Source organism: Dermacentor silvarum, chromosome 11 (assembly GCF_013339745.2).
Source record: "Dermacentor silvarum isolate Dsil-2018 chromosome 11, BIME_Dsil_1.4, whole genome shotgun sequence".
In the NCBI taxonomy this organism is placed as follows: domain Eukaryota; kingdom Metazoa; phylum Arthropoda; class Arachnida; order Ixodida; family Ixodidae; genus Dermacentor; species Dermacentor silvarum.
In genome coordinates this window covers 1348929-1366185 of record NC_051164.1, presented here as the reverse complement: position 1 = coordinate 1366185, position 17257 = coordinate 1348929, and the positions used below count along the sequence as shown (strand labels likewise).

The window sequence follows — 17257 nt, the reverse complement described above, 5'->3', positions numbered from 1 at the left end:
TAAAACCATGTTCTTGTATGCACATTGACTGTGATCAGTGTTCGTTCTCCACGACAGCTGTACTGCCATGTAATAGGGAGTCGGGACCTCTGTGAAGTCGCTGCTGCGACCTTTAGTCCCCTCCCTTCCTTTTTGACGAAGGAAAATAAAATGGAATGGAATAGAAACTGCAATTTGCCGAACACGGCACGAAACAGCCCCTTTTTTCTAATCAGGTATTGACAAGAAGGCTCGCTTTAGCATGGATTATAATTTGACTGTGAATATCTTGGAAAATATCTACAAAGATTCCACAGTTACTTTGGTTCTCCACAAGAAAAGTAGTAAGTTACCTATCAAGAAAGAGGTCAGGCAAGGAAACACAATCTCTCCAATGTTATTCACTACATGCTTAGAAGAAGCATTCGAGCTATTAGACTGGGAGGGCTTAGGAGTGAGGATCAATGGCGAATATCTCAGCAACCTTCGGTTGGCAGATGGCACTGTCCTGATCCTAACACTGGGGCGAATTACAACAAATAATTGAGAACCTTAACTGAGAAAGTGTAAGAGTGGGATTGAAGATTAATATGCAGAAGACAAAGATGACGTTCAACAGCCTGGCAAGAAAACAAGAATTACGAATCGCCAGTCAGCCTCTAGAGTCTGTAAAGGAGTACATATCTAGGTCAATTACTCACAGGGGACCCTGATCATGAGAAGGAAATTTACGTAAGAATAAAATTGTGTTGGAGTGCATACGGCAGGTACTGCCAAATCGTGATAGAATCTTACCACTGTTCTTGAAAAGAAAAGTGTACAATCATTGCATCCTACCGGTGCTAACATATGGGGCAGAAACTTGGAGTTTAACAAAGAGCTCGAGAACAAGTTAAGGACCGCGCGAAGAGCGATCGAACGAGAAATGGTAGGCCTAACGTCAAGAGACAGGAAGAGCGGTGTAGATCAGAGAGCAAACGGGTATTTAAGATATTCTAGTTTACATTAAGTGAAAGAAATCGAGGTGGGCAGGCCATGTAATGCGTAGGGTAGATAACTGGTGGACCATTAGAGTCACAGAGTGGGTGCCAAGAGAAGGGAAGCGCAGTCGAGGAAGGCAGAAAACTAGGTGAGATGACGAAATTAGGAAATTTGTGGTCACAAGTTGGATTCAGCTAGCTCGAGGCAGCGGTAATTGGAGATCGCAGGGAGTGGCCTTCGTCCTGCAGGGAACATAAATATTCGCCGATTATGATTATCATGATGATGATGATGATGACAACGACCTTTCTAAAGTGAATGTTTCGTACAGGTATCTCTGGGTGTATTATCTTGGCATTCCATTACAATGTGTTGAGTCGTCTCCGGATCTTTTGCTGCATTTGCAGACACGCGCCTGATCCTTTGTGCGAATATTTTTTACTTCACGTAGCCAGCTGGGGTCTCGAATAGCAGAGCTCTACTCTTTGTGTTATCGCGTGCTCTGTTGATGTGTAAGTAAAACGCTTAGAATCGATCGTTGCCTCCGAGATTACAAGAATATCCACTGCAACACCGGAAGCCACGGACCAACGACATCGCCTGCGCGCGATCGACCATGTGCCGATAATTTCGGAGGCCATGCTTTAGATGCAAGTGCTTCGCCTATTTCTCGACTGATGACGCCACCACCTTGTGGCTCTTAAAGCCCCTGGAAAAAAACTTTTTGGAAAACTTTTTCTTCCAGCGGCTTTAGTGAGTCTAGGAAGGGACAATGGGAGGATGGTAAAGGATGGCTGAAATATTTATGGATGGAACCAACAGACGGAAACGTTACTAACATTTAGGGTAACAAATTTTGACTAGGTTCGGTAGGTTGCAGACATGGACCGTGGGTCATAAGGGGTTATAGTAGGCAACATGCTTCAGAAAAGCATTCCTCTATTTTTTGCTATGGAGAAATACTTCATTTCCGAACAAATATATACTCAAAAGCCATAGCGAAACGAGTTCTTCGGAAGTGCCGCCAATATGTTACCTCCGGCGCATAAAAATAGGTCAGGTTTCACAGCAATTTCTATTTTCCTTCTTCATATCATTATCTCAGTTGCCTTTGCGCAAGAAAAGAAAACAAAAACAGAAGTAAGCTTTTTCATTGAGCTAAAAAATTTTACAATGTAAGAATGGGGCCTCATAACACATTTCTGCTTGCCACTTTTTAATAATCACCGAAAATGCCATTCTGACTGTTAGCGGCAATGCGCGTCTATGTACACTAGTCCTTTTGTTCATTGTAGTCCAAAGTCTCAAATTTTGATCATACTAACGAACTTGTGCACACATGCTCCACCCACTAGACAGGGATGCCTCGTTTCCCATCAAGCCCGAAGAAGAAGCGCTGATTCTACGGAAACCGGTTTGCTAACCTGCGTTAACAGCAAGGTGAGCCCGCGGTCACGAAGGCGAAGGAACCCAATGAATATTGCTGATGTGTCGTTCAGGTATTCAAAAGTAAACCAAAAAGAAATGCCACAACAAATTTCGGGAAAGATTTCGCATTGGAATTCTGGGTGCTGGATATTTACCCCTCGCAGTAAAATTTTAGGCTGGATGGTTCACAGCTGAACATTTAAACACGATTTCTGGAAAACGCTGTATTCGCTAACAAACTGAACATTAGGTGTGTGCCTAAAAAAAAACTTTTGGCTGCGAGATTATGCTAAATTGTTATATCTAATGAATATACTGAACTAAATCAATTATGGCACCCGAATGTGATCTTGTTATAAAAAAATTCCCCTTACAAATTGAATATACACTGGGAGGACGAGCTTAAAAATTTCATTGTGAAGCAAATTGCGATTTGAATGTCATCGTTCTACTTACATAGGGTATTTTTAAATGTTCCTTAACCAAAGGACAAACGCTTTTGTACCAAATATTTAACAACAAAACATGAATTGATTCTTGTAATGAATTTTTTTTGACTATTGCTAAGTAAAATCGACTGACGTCTCAGCAAGGTGCAGTGTGAATGAAAAAGTGTGTGTGTGTGTGTGTGTGTGTGTGTGTGTGTGTGTGTGTGTGTGTGTGTGTGTGTGTGTGTGTGTGTGTGTGTGTGTGTGTGTGTGTGTGTGCGCGCGTGCGTGCGTGTGTGTGTGTGTGTGTGTGTGTGTGTGTGTGTGTGTGTGTGTGTGTGTGTGTGTGTGTGTGTGTGTGTGTGTGTGTGTGTGTGTGTGTGTGTGTGTGTGTGTGTGTGTGCGTGCGTGCGTGCGTGCGTGCGTGCGTGCGTGCGTGCGTGCGTGCGTGTGTGTGTGTGTGTGTGTGCGTGCGTGCGTGCGTGCGTGCGTGTGTGTGTGTGTGTGTGTGTGTGTGTCTTTTTCAAGCTTGTAACCCCCCTGCTGTAACGCCTGTAAATAATAAAGACGGATAAACACAAAAGTTTATAATTCGACATTTCTGAATATCCTTAAATAAAGCTTGGTGCGGGTAAAGAATAATGTCACTACTGAATAGATACAAACTTCGTGAATTTTACATTTAGAGGAGCCTGAGAAAAACAGAAAAATCGCTGACGTCGCACATGTGACTACCATGTCCTCTTAAGAGCAGCCCGATGAGGAGCGAAAAATAAGAAGAAATTACTGCAGAAACTTCCTCGTGGGACTTGTCAGATAGTGCCTTCGCGTTCTTTCCAGTCACTCATATATATATATATATATATATATATATATATATATATATATATATATATATATATATGACCCTTAAAGCGCGCGCTGTGACAAGGAAAGAAGACGACAGTGTTGCTCGCGACATTCGTAAGCTTCAATCTGGCAAATCTCCTGGATTGGAGATGGCCTCGGGGCTTCTTATGCCCCAGACTAACTTCAATCCTTTGTGAGGTATTCCGGGACGTTCTAAGAAGAGGGCTATTGCCTCCATCTATGAGACAAGCCCTAATGGCTTTAACTCCCATAAAGAACCCCATAGATGGCATGGATAATCCGCGGCCTTGGAGCTTGCTGATGGCGGATTATAAATATACTCGCCGAGATAATTACACGTAGATAAAAGACAGGTTTGACTTACATTAGTGGGGAAACACCAATCGTACGGATTGAGAAACAGAACGATAATGACCAATCTGCACACCATGCGAGTTATATGCGAAACAGCTGAGGTAGAACAGCTAGCAACGGCAGTGCCAAGCAAAACTCGCCTAACTACAGGAACGGAAGGTATTGCCCTGGAAAACATTAAGGAAAAAGCACGAGCTTGGCACGGACTCTTCCTGTCATACTTTATCCGAAGTTTTATCTGCAGCAATGTGCTTTTTTCACACTGTGTGGTAAGGCACACAAGTAGGCCCATGTGCACAGGCTAATGTAGAGAAAGTTAATCGCTATCTCACTGTTTTCTTCTGTTGCTCTAGATTCGAAAGCATGCGTCGTGGCAATCAGTTTCACAGTAACAAACAGACAAAGGGGGCGGAAGGGGGGGGGGGGGCGATCCGTAAGTTCGAATTAAAACTAAAAATTCGGAGATTCTTATTCTCTAGAGCTGGGAGGATTGCAATATTTTCGCAGTATTTAGAGCGCCCAGGCTGTGCTGGCTTGCCAAAGTGGCTGGATGAGCCGGTAAACAGGAAAAGAAATGGTTTAAGTTCTATAAGGAGATATCAACGACATTGAAGTTATTTCAAGAGCGCTTTTATGCTGAATATCTATCGTTCAGCGACACGAAAACGTTGTGGCACTGTGCGGATCTAATGTGTCCTGTTCCGTTATATCGCGCAATTGAGCGAGAGGCACTTTTGTCATCTAGCCGTGTCCGATGCACAGCCTGTATGCACAGCCGCAAAAGAGTTGCTTTTTTCTGTTTTCACGTACAGGTTCGACCGGTTAAGACTTGGGAGGAACGTGAAGGATTTTTTTATTGCTTGGTCTGCAAATTGTGGCATATGCCCTGTGGCAGAAACTATGCGCCACGTGTTTCTTGATTGTTCTAGTGCGTAGCTTAGCACGGCGCGGTTGCGCGTGGTGCTAAGTATTGAATTCTATCCGGACTGGAATATCGCAAAACTTTCGAATCACGAATCGAATATTGTTCATATTCTATTCGCCCCTCGAATTTTTCGATTAGGTCCTCGAATCGAATAGCCACTTCTTGAAAATACGAATATGTTTCGAATACTTTTCGAATAACTTTACATCGTCGGCAGTTCCCGATTAAACATAAAATTCAAGCAAAAATGCGAGATTTTTCCGATCTACCATCCGCAGTGGACAAACGTACTAAAGCACGCTGCTTTCCTCAGTCAGCCATATATTTTCCTGGCTAAACGCGATCATTTAAAATGTCGTTTAGGCACATATGGCAGTGGGTATTTGTTTAGTATTTCTTTTCTGGGTCAATTACTCCAGGTCAACGCTGATCGAAAGAAGGAAATTTCCAGAAGAATAAAACTGGGGTTGCGGTGCACACAGCAGGCATAACCAAATTCTGGGTGGGAGCTTACTATTGTCGTTGAAAAGAAAGAAAAAATGTATACGTTACTGCACCCTACCGGTACTAACATACGGGGTATAAACTTGGAGGTTAACAAAGAAGCTCGAGAACAAGTTAAGTGAACAATGTGTAATTGACATTAAGAGAAAAAGAATCACCAGCCCTTCGCCTGTCGCGAAAATGGGGGTTGCCGCAACTTTCGTTTCGCGCCCGAGTGCCGTACGAGGTACAACCGCGTCAAAGAGGCACCGAAGGCATCCTTATTCAATGTTTCGCGAGGCTAAGAACGAAGAAAGCAGTGGTAACGGAACTTTCACCGAGCAGATAAAATATTCGATTAAACATGCGTGGTCTGCGGGCTACATTTCGAGCAGCGATATGCAAGGTGTCCCAACTATCGTGCACCAATATTGTAAAATATGCAATTAAATGCCACGTAGCTGGACAGAACCAAGGTTTGCCGTCAAGAACCATCAGAATCAAGGTTTGCCAGAACTGTTTGCCGCCGCTTGGAGATACTCAGATCATCCGTTGCATTCAGTCTAATGACATAGTTAGTCCCAATTCTCAAAGGCAACTTCTCAAATATTATAATTAGATGAAATGTGTCAAAAAACTGTAGAGCAACATGAAAAAAAATCCCGACACAGTTTTATGTTGCTAAATACATGCTACATAAAAGTGTTTTTCCGAGCGTGAAAAAAAAAAAAAAAGCCAACGAATACGGGTAAAGTGCCTCGAGCACCCAGTCGCGCGGCAATTTGGGTGTATTCGCGGGCATCTCTCACGCTCGGAAAAACTTTTATGTACACGTATTGATCAACAGAGAGCTGTATCTGCAGTTTTTCATGTCGCTCAAAATTTTTTCCGACTGACACTTTTCAACTCATTATAATATTACAGAAGTCTATAATTAACTAAGACTAATTATCTAATTAGGCGGAATTGAAAAAACATAATCCGAGGATCTCCAAGCGACGGCAAAAATTACCTAGGTTCTGTCCAGCTACGTGGCATTTGCATTTTTTTTTAAATCTTGGTGCATGGTAGTTGGGACACCCCGTATAATCAGAGACTATGTACATTTAATCGATGGGAGGAAATACGCATTCCTCGCGCGAGGCCCCTGCTATCGGAAGGCGTCATCCCCACGAATCTCCCGAACCTGCATGGTTGCAGCGAACACGCGGCTGAACTAACAACGAAGGTTGTCAGTTTCTAGCTAACTACTCGGTCGTACTTCTTCGTGAAAGGAGTTAATGCAGGGAAGCGAGGCAACAAGCAGACAATGAAACTCCGAGAGATGAGACTTAGGTAGAATATATATATATATATATATATATATATATATATATATATACCGTAAAAACCGGCATATAGGTCGAACTTTTTTCAAAAAACCATTGCGAAAAGTCGACCCTCGTCTTATATACCGGACATTGGCGGAAAAACTACGGAAGTCTTGCAACAATGAGCAGATGAAGTAAACATGCAGCCGCCTTCGCCATCGCATTCAGGCTGCTTTTACACATTTTGTTTCAAAATGAGCGGAAGCCGACGACAATTCACCGTCGCCTTCGATACGAAGCCCACGGCAACGCTGCCGTGGGCTTCGTATCGTGCGACCATCGAACCACGTGCTTGTCAGCACCTTATCATCACGGCACGGAGCAGCATCTAAAATACTGTCACCACTGTGCAACCGGCTGAGTCGCATTTGTTTAAAGGTAAGGGTGTCTTTCGGCACTTTTGCCATTGAAAAAGATTTCTTTCATTTTTAGAATTGGTTAGTTGGGGGGTCGACCTATATTCCGGTTCGACCTATAGTACGGTTTTTACGTTTTTACGGTATATATATATATATATATGCGAAATGGGGAGGGGGGGTTGAGTGGTCGTTTGGGCTGCTGATTAGCCTCTACACGCTGTTCCGCTACATTTTCGCAAGATGCGCCCGACCAGTATTTTGTGTTTGTTACCGTAAATAAAGAGTTTCTACGTGCTCTGAAAAAAGCTTGTTTGTTTCGGACAATTTACTTTATGCTTTGTATTGTAAAGAAATGGTCTTGGTTTATACTGGTCGGATCAAGCTTCATAACATTGATTATGACACCGGGCGGCGTGGAGATGAGCAAGTGGCCCAATGCTTACGCATACTTAGACAACTGCCAGAGGAATTCCAGCGTGAATTTTCTTTAATATTCATTTATAGTTTGAACCGTAACGTCCAGGGTACGGCATTGTAGTTTGGTCGATTGCTTGCCGAACATTAATTTTTCATCTTTTAACCTCAGTTTATGTTGCAGTGCCTAAAAGTGTCTAAATTTCAGACAGAAGATCACGTGAAGTTTACAGCATTCAGCGTTCTCAGTAGAGTTATTATACCAAGGAATTGAGGTTGAAGGCAGTATGTCGCCTGTCGAGACCTGCTTGCCGCGCACATAAAGATTCGAATTTCTGAAGCGGTCGTGGTTTTTGTCTCTATAACCAGCAAATGAATGTTGAAAGACGAGAAAAACAAGCTTTAATGAACTCCTATCTAGGATAGGCCCCGCTCACACCGGCCATTGCATAGAAGCACAAGACAGATACCCCTTTTTTTTTTTTAAGCTCAAGGAAGTGCACCTCTTTCAACAATCGCCATTCTCACTCCCAAGTCGGTCCCTCGCTATGCTTGACGCACCCGCTACGACGTGTCACTCATAGGTTGTGACCCTTCTCTCGCGATGTTCGGGGCTTCGCCTAACCAAGCCGGACGCCGAGTTCACGACCCGTCGTCAAACGAGCGATGCCACGTTTTAGGTCCTGTCAGGCCTCGTCACCTGCACTTACTAACACTCCACGAAGAAGTGACTGTTTTCACCAACGTCCCACAGTTTAGGTCATACGCCGTTATGACTCGAACTGCTTCTCGTCACCAGCCTTGCAGCGTTAGTAGTCATTTGAGTCCACGTGGCTCACTTCACTCAGGCACAAGTGTCTAAAACCCTTGACACGTCTACCAACTGCTCATTAGCACCCCCCCTCCCTCTTCCGACCCAGCGAAGTCTCATGTAGCTAACATCCCGTACATCCACCTGCCGACGACACCCCTTTTTTCACCACCATCCAACTCCTCCTGCAACACCACACACCGCCACGACGAGGTCTTGGCAGGTCATGCTGTCGACGAGTCACCTGCCATCGACCTGAGCACCTGGATGACGCGCGACTTCTGCTTCCAGCGGGCCAGCGACTGCACGGGCAGTAGCGACAGCAGAACGAAGCAGCAGCAGGCCGTGAAGATGCCGCACAGGTACTGCGTGTCGAACTCTCGTCTCACGGCCAGCATGGCGGCCGCGACCACGCGTCCAACGCACCGGGCGTAAGCCTCGTTTCGGGGCGACAGCATGGCGCAGTTCCTGAGCTTGCGCAGCGAGGCACCCCACAGGCCGAGGGCGAAGTGGAAGGCCAGCATGGCCATGACGACGACCAGCACGGAGTCCGGGTAGACGGGCATGGCGGCCGCCGCGAAGAACATGCCCACGGCAGCCAGCAAGCACGATAGGGTCAGGGTGTAGCGTGGCGTCGCCTGGATCATGCGGGTCACCCGGAAGAAGCAGCCTCCGAAGACGTGGAAAAAGCAATAGAGCGCGTACAGCAGGCCGACGTCCATGTTGGAAGGGTTGACCAGCGGGGCCCAGAAGGCCTCGACGATGGTGCTGCAGCACCACAAGGCGGCTTCCGAGGAGAGCACGGCGACGGTGACCACGCGGTCGGAACGGTACGGCTCCAGGAGGTCCTTGATGGGCTGAGGCTTCGGGGAGAGCCAGTGGAAGAAGAAGAGGGCGCCCAGCACGAACGCCGCGGTGCGAAACAAGATGAAGCAGTCGTAGTAGATGACGTCGCACAGTATGCTGCCGATGACTCCCGAGACGATGCCGATGAAGCCGATGCCGATCATGATGGCCAGGTCCGACGGCCTGGTGCGGGCGGTGAACTGACCCATGGCCAGCGGGAACAGCGTGAGCACGCTCACCTTCGGGATGGTGTGGTGAGAAGATGAAAAATTTAAAGAAAGACGATTGTAGATTATTATGGTCGTAAGACACGTATTTGTCCCAAACGTCTGCAGCCCATGAACCCATCGTGCTGAAAGGACTCCTGGCTTGACAATCAGGTTAACAACCACAGAATAGCGCATGTCCACCGGTATGATGTATGGGCCATTCACTATTAAGGGAAACCGCCTCTTGGGGATTGAAGCGCTAATAATGAGTCACGTTTGAAAAAAAAAAAACGATTGTAAACTAATCGCTTATTGACTATATATGACCGTAGCCCGTAACATAGACAACTTATTCCTCCATAGAATAGGGGACGTGCCGAAGTTCGATAGGATTGCATACCAATGGGGTGCATTTAAGGAGTGAGCGACCGTGTACATACAAATAAGATTCAAGGAAAGCGCTATCTGGCGTACATTTCATGTCCTTCTCCTTTAGTTACTATCGCGGTAGTGACCAGACCTTGAAATACGGACCTGATGACTTTCGGTGAATTAGTTGGCAGCGCTTTAACAACGTTCGTGGGGGCTCCAGAACTGTATTGTCCCTGTACTGCCACTGTACTGATCATGTACTGCTGTCGGCACTGTTTTGTGCCCAGAACGTTTGAGATCAACCCAAGTGGCAAACAAAGCACATGCACATTAATGTCTGACGACACTTGTGATGGCCCAGGACATGGCCGTTGTTCTCGTGAGAGAGGTAGGAGATGTAACTATCATATTTAGACTTGCTGTACTTTAGCTTTTCTCTTGGCCTTGACCCAGAATACTTGACATATAAACCAAAGACCTGAAGCTCGCGTCGAAAATATTGGTGCAAAATGAATGTACAGGGTGTCCCAACTACCATGCGCCAAGATTTAAAAATATGCAAATGCCACGTAGCTGGACAGAACCAAGGTAACGTTGTTCGCCGTCGCTTGACGATACTCAGATTATTTTTGCATTCCGTCTAATTACATAATTACTGTTAATTAATCAACTTCTTAAATAACTTTAAAAAATTACATGTAGACTTCTCATAACTTCAATAATTATTAATTAATTAAATGTTAAATGTTATAAACCACTACTAACAGTGACTACCTTGTTTGGACCATTTTGTTACTAACTCTGCCATTACCAACTGCAGTTGTACCAAAGTAGTGAATGCCATGAGAACTAAGTAATAACTGAAAGGACCACTCCCGTTAAGAGTAAATGTTTGGAAAATTGGACTTGACATCGTAGTGGTAAGCCCCCTTGTTGGAAAATTACCCTAAGGAATAAGTTGGGGAGTGTTTGAGGGGATAAGGTAACTCCAAGCGGACGCATCGCTTATTCGGCCACTGCAGATCGTTTCGTTTTCATTATCCTGCCGAACCTATTAGTATGATAGAGTATCCCTAACACATGTTGTATTGACACGGTCCGCTTCAAAATGCGCATCTTTTTCTTTACGTGTCATCGTTAAAAGACAAAAAACAGAGCCTTCATGTACGTTCACAGGGTAACCATTTCCTCATGTTCGATATGGTAAAAGCTGCTTGTCTTTGGATTAATATAAACATGTAAATTCAACAACACCTGGTTAGTAGCCACTGTCGGTTCCAGGCTGACGCTGCATCATGAAATTTTATGCCATTTTGCGGTATTTGATACGCAATGACCCCTTCTCGTCATCTACGACAAAACAATGACCTATGTCAAATTAGTATCAGCTTTCTCGTAAGCTTCAGCGGCAAATTATGATTAAACCGCCTCTATGCAGTTCCGCCTGCATCTGACATCATGACCGGGTAAATATCCACGCCTCAGCGACCGCTTTCTCTGGATTACAAAACCAGATATCGAAGGTTATGCTTTTGCTGGCTGCATACGGCGGAAGCGATTCGGGAGCCGGAAACAATTCATAGACTAAGTTTTAGACACCACATATTTTGAGAAGGAGTGAAGTTAACAATCAATATAATGTACTGCAAGGGGTCAACAGGAGGTAGAGAGGTGCTATGGCCGAGACCTCCGATTGCAGCCACCGCCGTAAAAGCGGGTCGCTCACCTTGGCCAAAAGCTTCGAGATCATCAGCGTTTCCAACTCGTCGCTCTTCTTCATCATGCACGACTGAATCAGCAGTGCCAGCAGAAGGGGCGCCGACAGCTTCCAGCCGACGCGTTTTGCCAGAGAACGTCCCCAGAGATCGGCGAGACAGCCTCCGAGAGCCCCGACGGCGTAGATAAGCGCGAATCGCCGGCTGCTCGAGCTTGTTGTAGTAGTAGAGTTTGTACTCGTACGGGTTCTGCAGACGATCCCCGAAGACCAGCACGAAGTAGAAGATGACCGCATGCCACTGAGACAAAGCGGACGGCTGCTTCGTCACCGCCGCCGCAGAACTCGCAGATGACGTCATCGCGATGCCTGGCGGTGGCGACGCTTCTGCCTTGGCTAGTGGTTTCGGCATGGCTCGGAATGGCCCCTGACCGGCTCCAGATACTTTCTCCGCCTACAGGAGAGGTCGATGTTAGGTTTCCTTCTTCGGAAAGCAGATGCAGGGACGGCGCCAGATTTTACTTGTTGGGTGAACAGACGATGATTCTTAAATTTCGTGGGGGATACAGGAAGGCGCTTCATCACTTGACACTCCATGGTGCTAGGAGGGTGGGGCGATGGGGGGCAGGAGGGATCATTGTGGGATCGCATCCACCTATCCCCCTCTCCCCCTTTTAGAGCCGCCCTTGAGTAGATGGTTCAAGTTAAGACGCCACACTTCGAGCGAATCGAGTCGGACGGATGTTGCATCTCAAGGCATGCTTGAGATGCAAATGGCTTTATTCACCTTTTACTAAGTCGCCGGTCGGAGAGTGCAGCTTCACCACGAGTTAGCCGTTACATATAGCTCAAATGAATATGTAAGAGAGACAGATTGTGGTTGTGAAGAGGAAGAGAAAATAGCGCCTCTTCCTCTTCACAACCACAATCTCTCTCTCTTACATATTCATTTAAGCTTCGGAGCCAAACTAATAATAACGAATTTGGAAAGTGTTCAGGAGACTATCAACCTCGTATTCAGGACGGGCCCTACATTTAATATAGGAAGACGGCAAGAAACGGCAACTGCCGGAGGTTGGACTTAGTTCGCGCGAACGCTCGCATACCCTCGGACTAAGTCAATGTCGGATTAAGGTCGTGTCCAGGGGCTTTCATAACTTCAAAACAGGCCGCGTTTCGGACTGTAGTGTAGTTTGAGCGAACTTGAGCGTGGATTGGACCAAATATTAGACTTAGACGGACACATGTACGTGCACAGCGATTCAAACGTCATAATCAGCCCGCAAAGCGGTCGGCGTTTTCGGCGCTACCGGTGAGTGCTCAGTGATAGTTGGGGGACCAAATCTGCCTAAACATTCGCAAGGCGTCACAAGGACTCTTCGCTTTCATCGTATACCACAAGGTATGAGCTAGCTGTCCCTGACGCCCAAGGATGCTGCAAAAGAGGTGAAAAGACGGTAGAACACCATCAGAATTGGAGGACGCTTAACCTTTAAGAGTGGAACGCGATAGCATTCAAAGATTCCTGGCTGCTTATCAGGCTTTTTTCTCGTATATTCGCATTACAGTCCGACGCTACCATGTCTGTAGGTTGTAGTTAAGTCGTACTTTACGATTTTTCTGACGAATTTTACTTTGAGAAATTCAATTTTTGTTCACTAATCCCTTGTGCCATGCGGTGGGCATGTGTGGTCGGGATGGTTCGGGATGAATTTCTCCGCCACGGATGCCACGGACGCTGGATTTTCTGCGACACGGGGCCCTTAACGCTATCGCGTTAAAGAGCGCCGGCCGCCATGTGGGATCATACCGCGCTTGGATGGCTGAGCACTGCCGTTCCTAGCATATAAATGGGGACCTGCTCCCGGCTATTGCCACTTACGTACTACATCCCTACTACTGACACTTTGACAACGTGACTATTCGAGCCCGTGGTCAGTGATCGGAGTCGCATCACCAGGCTATAAATGCCTAGAAGAAACGAATAGAAGCGCGTTTGTGAACAGGCTTGGTTTAAAACGAAGCAACTGCGAGAGCACAACGTACTCGCAAATAAAAATGGACATACTCTGGGCACAGTGCCCTGCATGTGCCCTGCATGTGCCCTGCATGTGCCCTGCATGTGCCCTGCATGTGCCCTGCATGTGCCCTGCATGTGCCCTGCCCTGCATGTGTGTGACAACAGGCTGATATCACGACGAGTCTCACACACAGCATGCGAGTATTAGTAGTTTCACTCATAGCATGCCGGGAGTAGTAGTTTCACTCAAACCAGGCTTCAAAATTTAAATCTGGATTGCGCCACAGCCCATAGACAGACTCAATGAAGTTAAGTTAGAGTAGATTAGGCTAAGATTTCGCATCGTCTCTGCTGAGATTCACTTAAACCTTCGTTCTTTCGCTCTAATCAGGCACAAAAGCTAGCCGTTCCTTAGGAGAGTTTGCGCTTAATTCCTAATAAATGCGAAATACATGTGCTGAGAGTGCATTGACCTTCATGAAAAAAAGGGGGGAGGGGGTTCTCGCTGGATTTCCGCGCATTGACGCCAAGAAGCACGCTTCAGACTCGTAAGCCTTCAATGATCCTGTCTGCACGTGCACAGATATACAGATCGTCGTTGTGAAATCGCTGCTCCTAGTTTAATATACATTCGTGAATAGAAATGAACATGTTAAAAAAACTGGATGCCCTTTATTTTTTATTTATGTGCTTTACTTTTACAATATATTGCAATTTAAAATTGTGCAATTCTTGTGATACCATAGGAATCGGATAATTGTACATTTTCAAACATATTTTTTACGTCGCAGTTTCTACGCCCTCGGACACGCACGCGAAATTTCAATGAAATTTAACAATGAAAAAGGATTTAACCTTAATCCAAAATTGGTGTTCGACCTGGCTCATGCAGTTAAATGTATCAAAATGTAAGTTCATGCACGTGTCTCGTAAAAGATCTAACCTACACTTCTCATACACGCTAAACACTACCGCGCTATCACAAGTGGAATCTTATAGGTATCTAGGCATAGAAATAACAAGTAATCTAAGCTGGTCAAAGCACATCACGTCGCTTTCTGCAAGCGTCTCTAAATCACTAGGTTTCATCAGACGATCACTCACTTTTGCTTCGCCCACGGTTATACTAATCGCATACGAAACTTTCATCCGTACCAAACTTGAATACGCATCCCCTATCTGGAACCCCCATCAAGAGTACCTAATCCAGGTGTTAGAGGCAATACAAAATCGAGCTGCTCGTTTTATAACGGCCAAATATGATTCTCGGTTGAGCGTTACTAACATCAAAGCTTCGATTGGTCTAACCCCCCTGTCATCCCGTCGTAAGATAGCAAGTCTTTGCCTTTTTCATAAGCTGTATTATAATTTTCCTCATTTACGTGAAAGCCTAATTCTGCCGCCCATGAGATCATCACGACGTCTGTTTAATTGTCACAGTCTTCAACGCATTCATGGTTCAACTAACGCTTTCAATATATCATTTCTGCCAACTGCCATATCGGATTGGAATGTACTTCCTGATGATATCGTCAATGAAACTAATTCTGTAAAATTTAAACACTTGTTATTACAACAGTGTTGTCCACAGCCCCACTAGTAAGCCCTTTTTATCGGCTTTCTAATTTTCATGTGTTTACTGTGTTTACCTGCTTTTGCAACCTGTGTTAATGTCTTTTTTTCTTTTTTTGGTTTTTTTTTGTTTTTATGTGACCCGAGGTTACCATTTGTTACCCCCCTCCCCCGCTTATGTAATGCCCCATCAGGGGCCCTTAAGGGCAAATAAATGATGATGATGATGATGATGATGATGATGATGAAATTAAACAACATCTTTGAGTGTTGAAGAGACACAGAGTTAAAGAAATAAAGGGAAATGTCTAGAGGTTAACCTTACGGGAATATCCGGTTTGCTACCCCGCACTGGGAAAACAACAGGTAAAAGGAAAGGTGAAAGTACACTATCGAGGCGAGCACAACTAGAGTGCGTGGAAGAAAGATTCCTGGTTACTGCTACTGGGGCAAGTCGACAAAGCCTAGGTCGTCAACGAGAACCATTCTAAAGACAAAGTTTGCTTCTATTTCTTCCATGCGCCGGCGTCGTGCAAAGGTCATTCACAGCTATAAGAACTTCGCTTCGACGATCCGTAATCTAATCCAGGGGCCATCGATAAAATGTTTGTCCCGTGGGCTTTTAGCGTTCTCCCAGTTCGACTGTTTCCATCTCCGTCTCTATTGCAACTTCTTGCGCAAACGGTGCGTATTTCGCCTTAAGCGTAGGTTGCAATGCCTGCGAGGATTCAGGCACCAACGTCGCCCGCCAAGCACCCATTTTGATGCCGGGACTTCCGTTAGCTCCATTTACAAGGTTTACGTATATTCGTCGCGTTTACGAAACTTCACGTTGTTGCAAAGTTTATCGTCGTGCGAAAGGGGCCGCGCTGAACCTTTCAGTTCTTCTACATTAAATTGTTCACTTGCTCTAAGAACGCCATTGTTATAACGCGCATTGCGTAATTCACTAATTGACCGACAGACAGACTGCCATTTTTTTTTTATTTAGAACCTCGAACCAACATAGTAGGTGCACGCTTAGGCTTTTACTATTTCATATGAAACGTTCTCTGCTTGCCTTGCAATGTCACTGCTATACAATTAACACACAGCTTCGTTCATTGATTAATTGAGTGACTAGCTGATTGATTGACTGAATTGTTCATTTATTGGAGCTTAAGCTTTTACTATTATGAAACGTTCTGTGCTTGCCTTGCAATGGAACTGTAACACACAGCGTCCTTGATTGATTGATCGGTTGATTGGTTGATTGATTGGTTGATCGATTGATTGAACATCTCATGTCCCCATTGGGGCTATGACAGACGCTTTAGCGGAGGGCTGCGGATTAATTAAGAACCACCTGGCGTTATTTAACGAAACCCCAAGGCACCGCAGACAAGAGCGTCTGTGCATCCAACCCCCTCCACGATGCGGTAGCCGCAGCCCACATTCGAACCCACGACCTCGTGTTCACAGTAAATCGCCACATGCGCTGAGCCGCCATCCCCGATCTTTCAATGACGCGTGTTACAATGACTCGCGTCAAGCGCGATACTACTCGTCCAACCGCGGATATCAACGCAGATACTGAAGTGCCCATACCTCCGTGGTCCATACAGAGTGTCCTACTACACCATCTGTACTTGAACCTGCAGTCTTACTCGGACCACAGTCCAGACTGCACAGTAGTATGAACCGCAGCGCGGGTACAACATCTAAACCGCTGTTCAGAATCGCCAAAAAGACAGCATGCGGAAACGAAGAAAACGGCAACTGCTTACCGCGTTCGAACGCAGGCGAAGTGGGAGGAAAAGACGCCGGGGTCACTTACCCGACGAGCTGCAATGGCGATTCTGGCTGGCCACTTCGTTTTCTTTATTTCCGAGCGCGAGAGGCGTGGAAAGCCTCGCCTGTAGTCGCTTGGTTGTTTTCAAGCGAAATGGCAGAAGAACCCACTACGGGGGATAGGCCAAGAATCTGGTGGTAGTCCTGTAGGCAGTATTGTATGAGATGGTTTGGGTGACCATTTAGTTTTCCGAAGTGCCAGCGCTTTTTAGCTAAGCGTTCTCACTATACTGCGAGTATATTCTGGCTCAAGACCACGTGCTTATCTCAATCTCTATGAGTATTCAATTGC

The 17257-nt window shown here is 45.7% G+C and overlaps 1 protein-coding gene across 1 annotated transcript; it reads right to left on the bottom strand.

The window, feature by feature from the left end:
* Positions 1-7992: 7992 nt before the first annotated feature.
* On the bottom strand, positions 7993-17033 carry LOC119433095 (uncharacterized). The gene is given in 4 exon segments (XM_037700231.2): positions 7993-9487; positions 11556-11753; positions 11755-11997; positions 16952-17033. Coding segments are annotated over 3 exon segments (1260 nt in total). The 5' UTR covers positions 11956-11997; positions 16952-17033; the 3' UTR covers positions 7993-8626.
* Between the last annotated feature and the right edge of the window lie 224 nt (positions 17034-17257).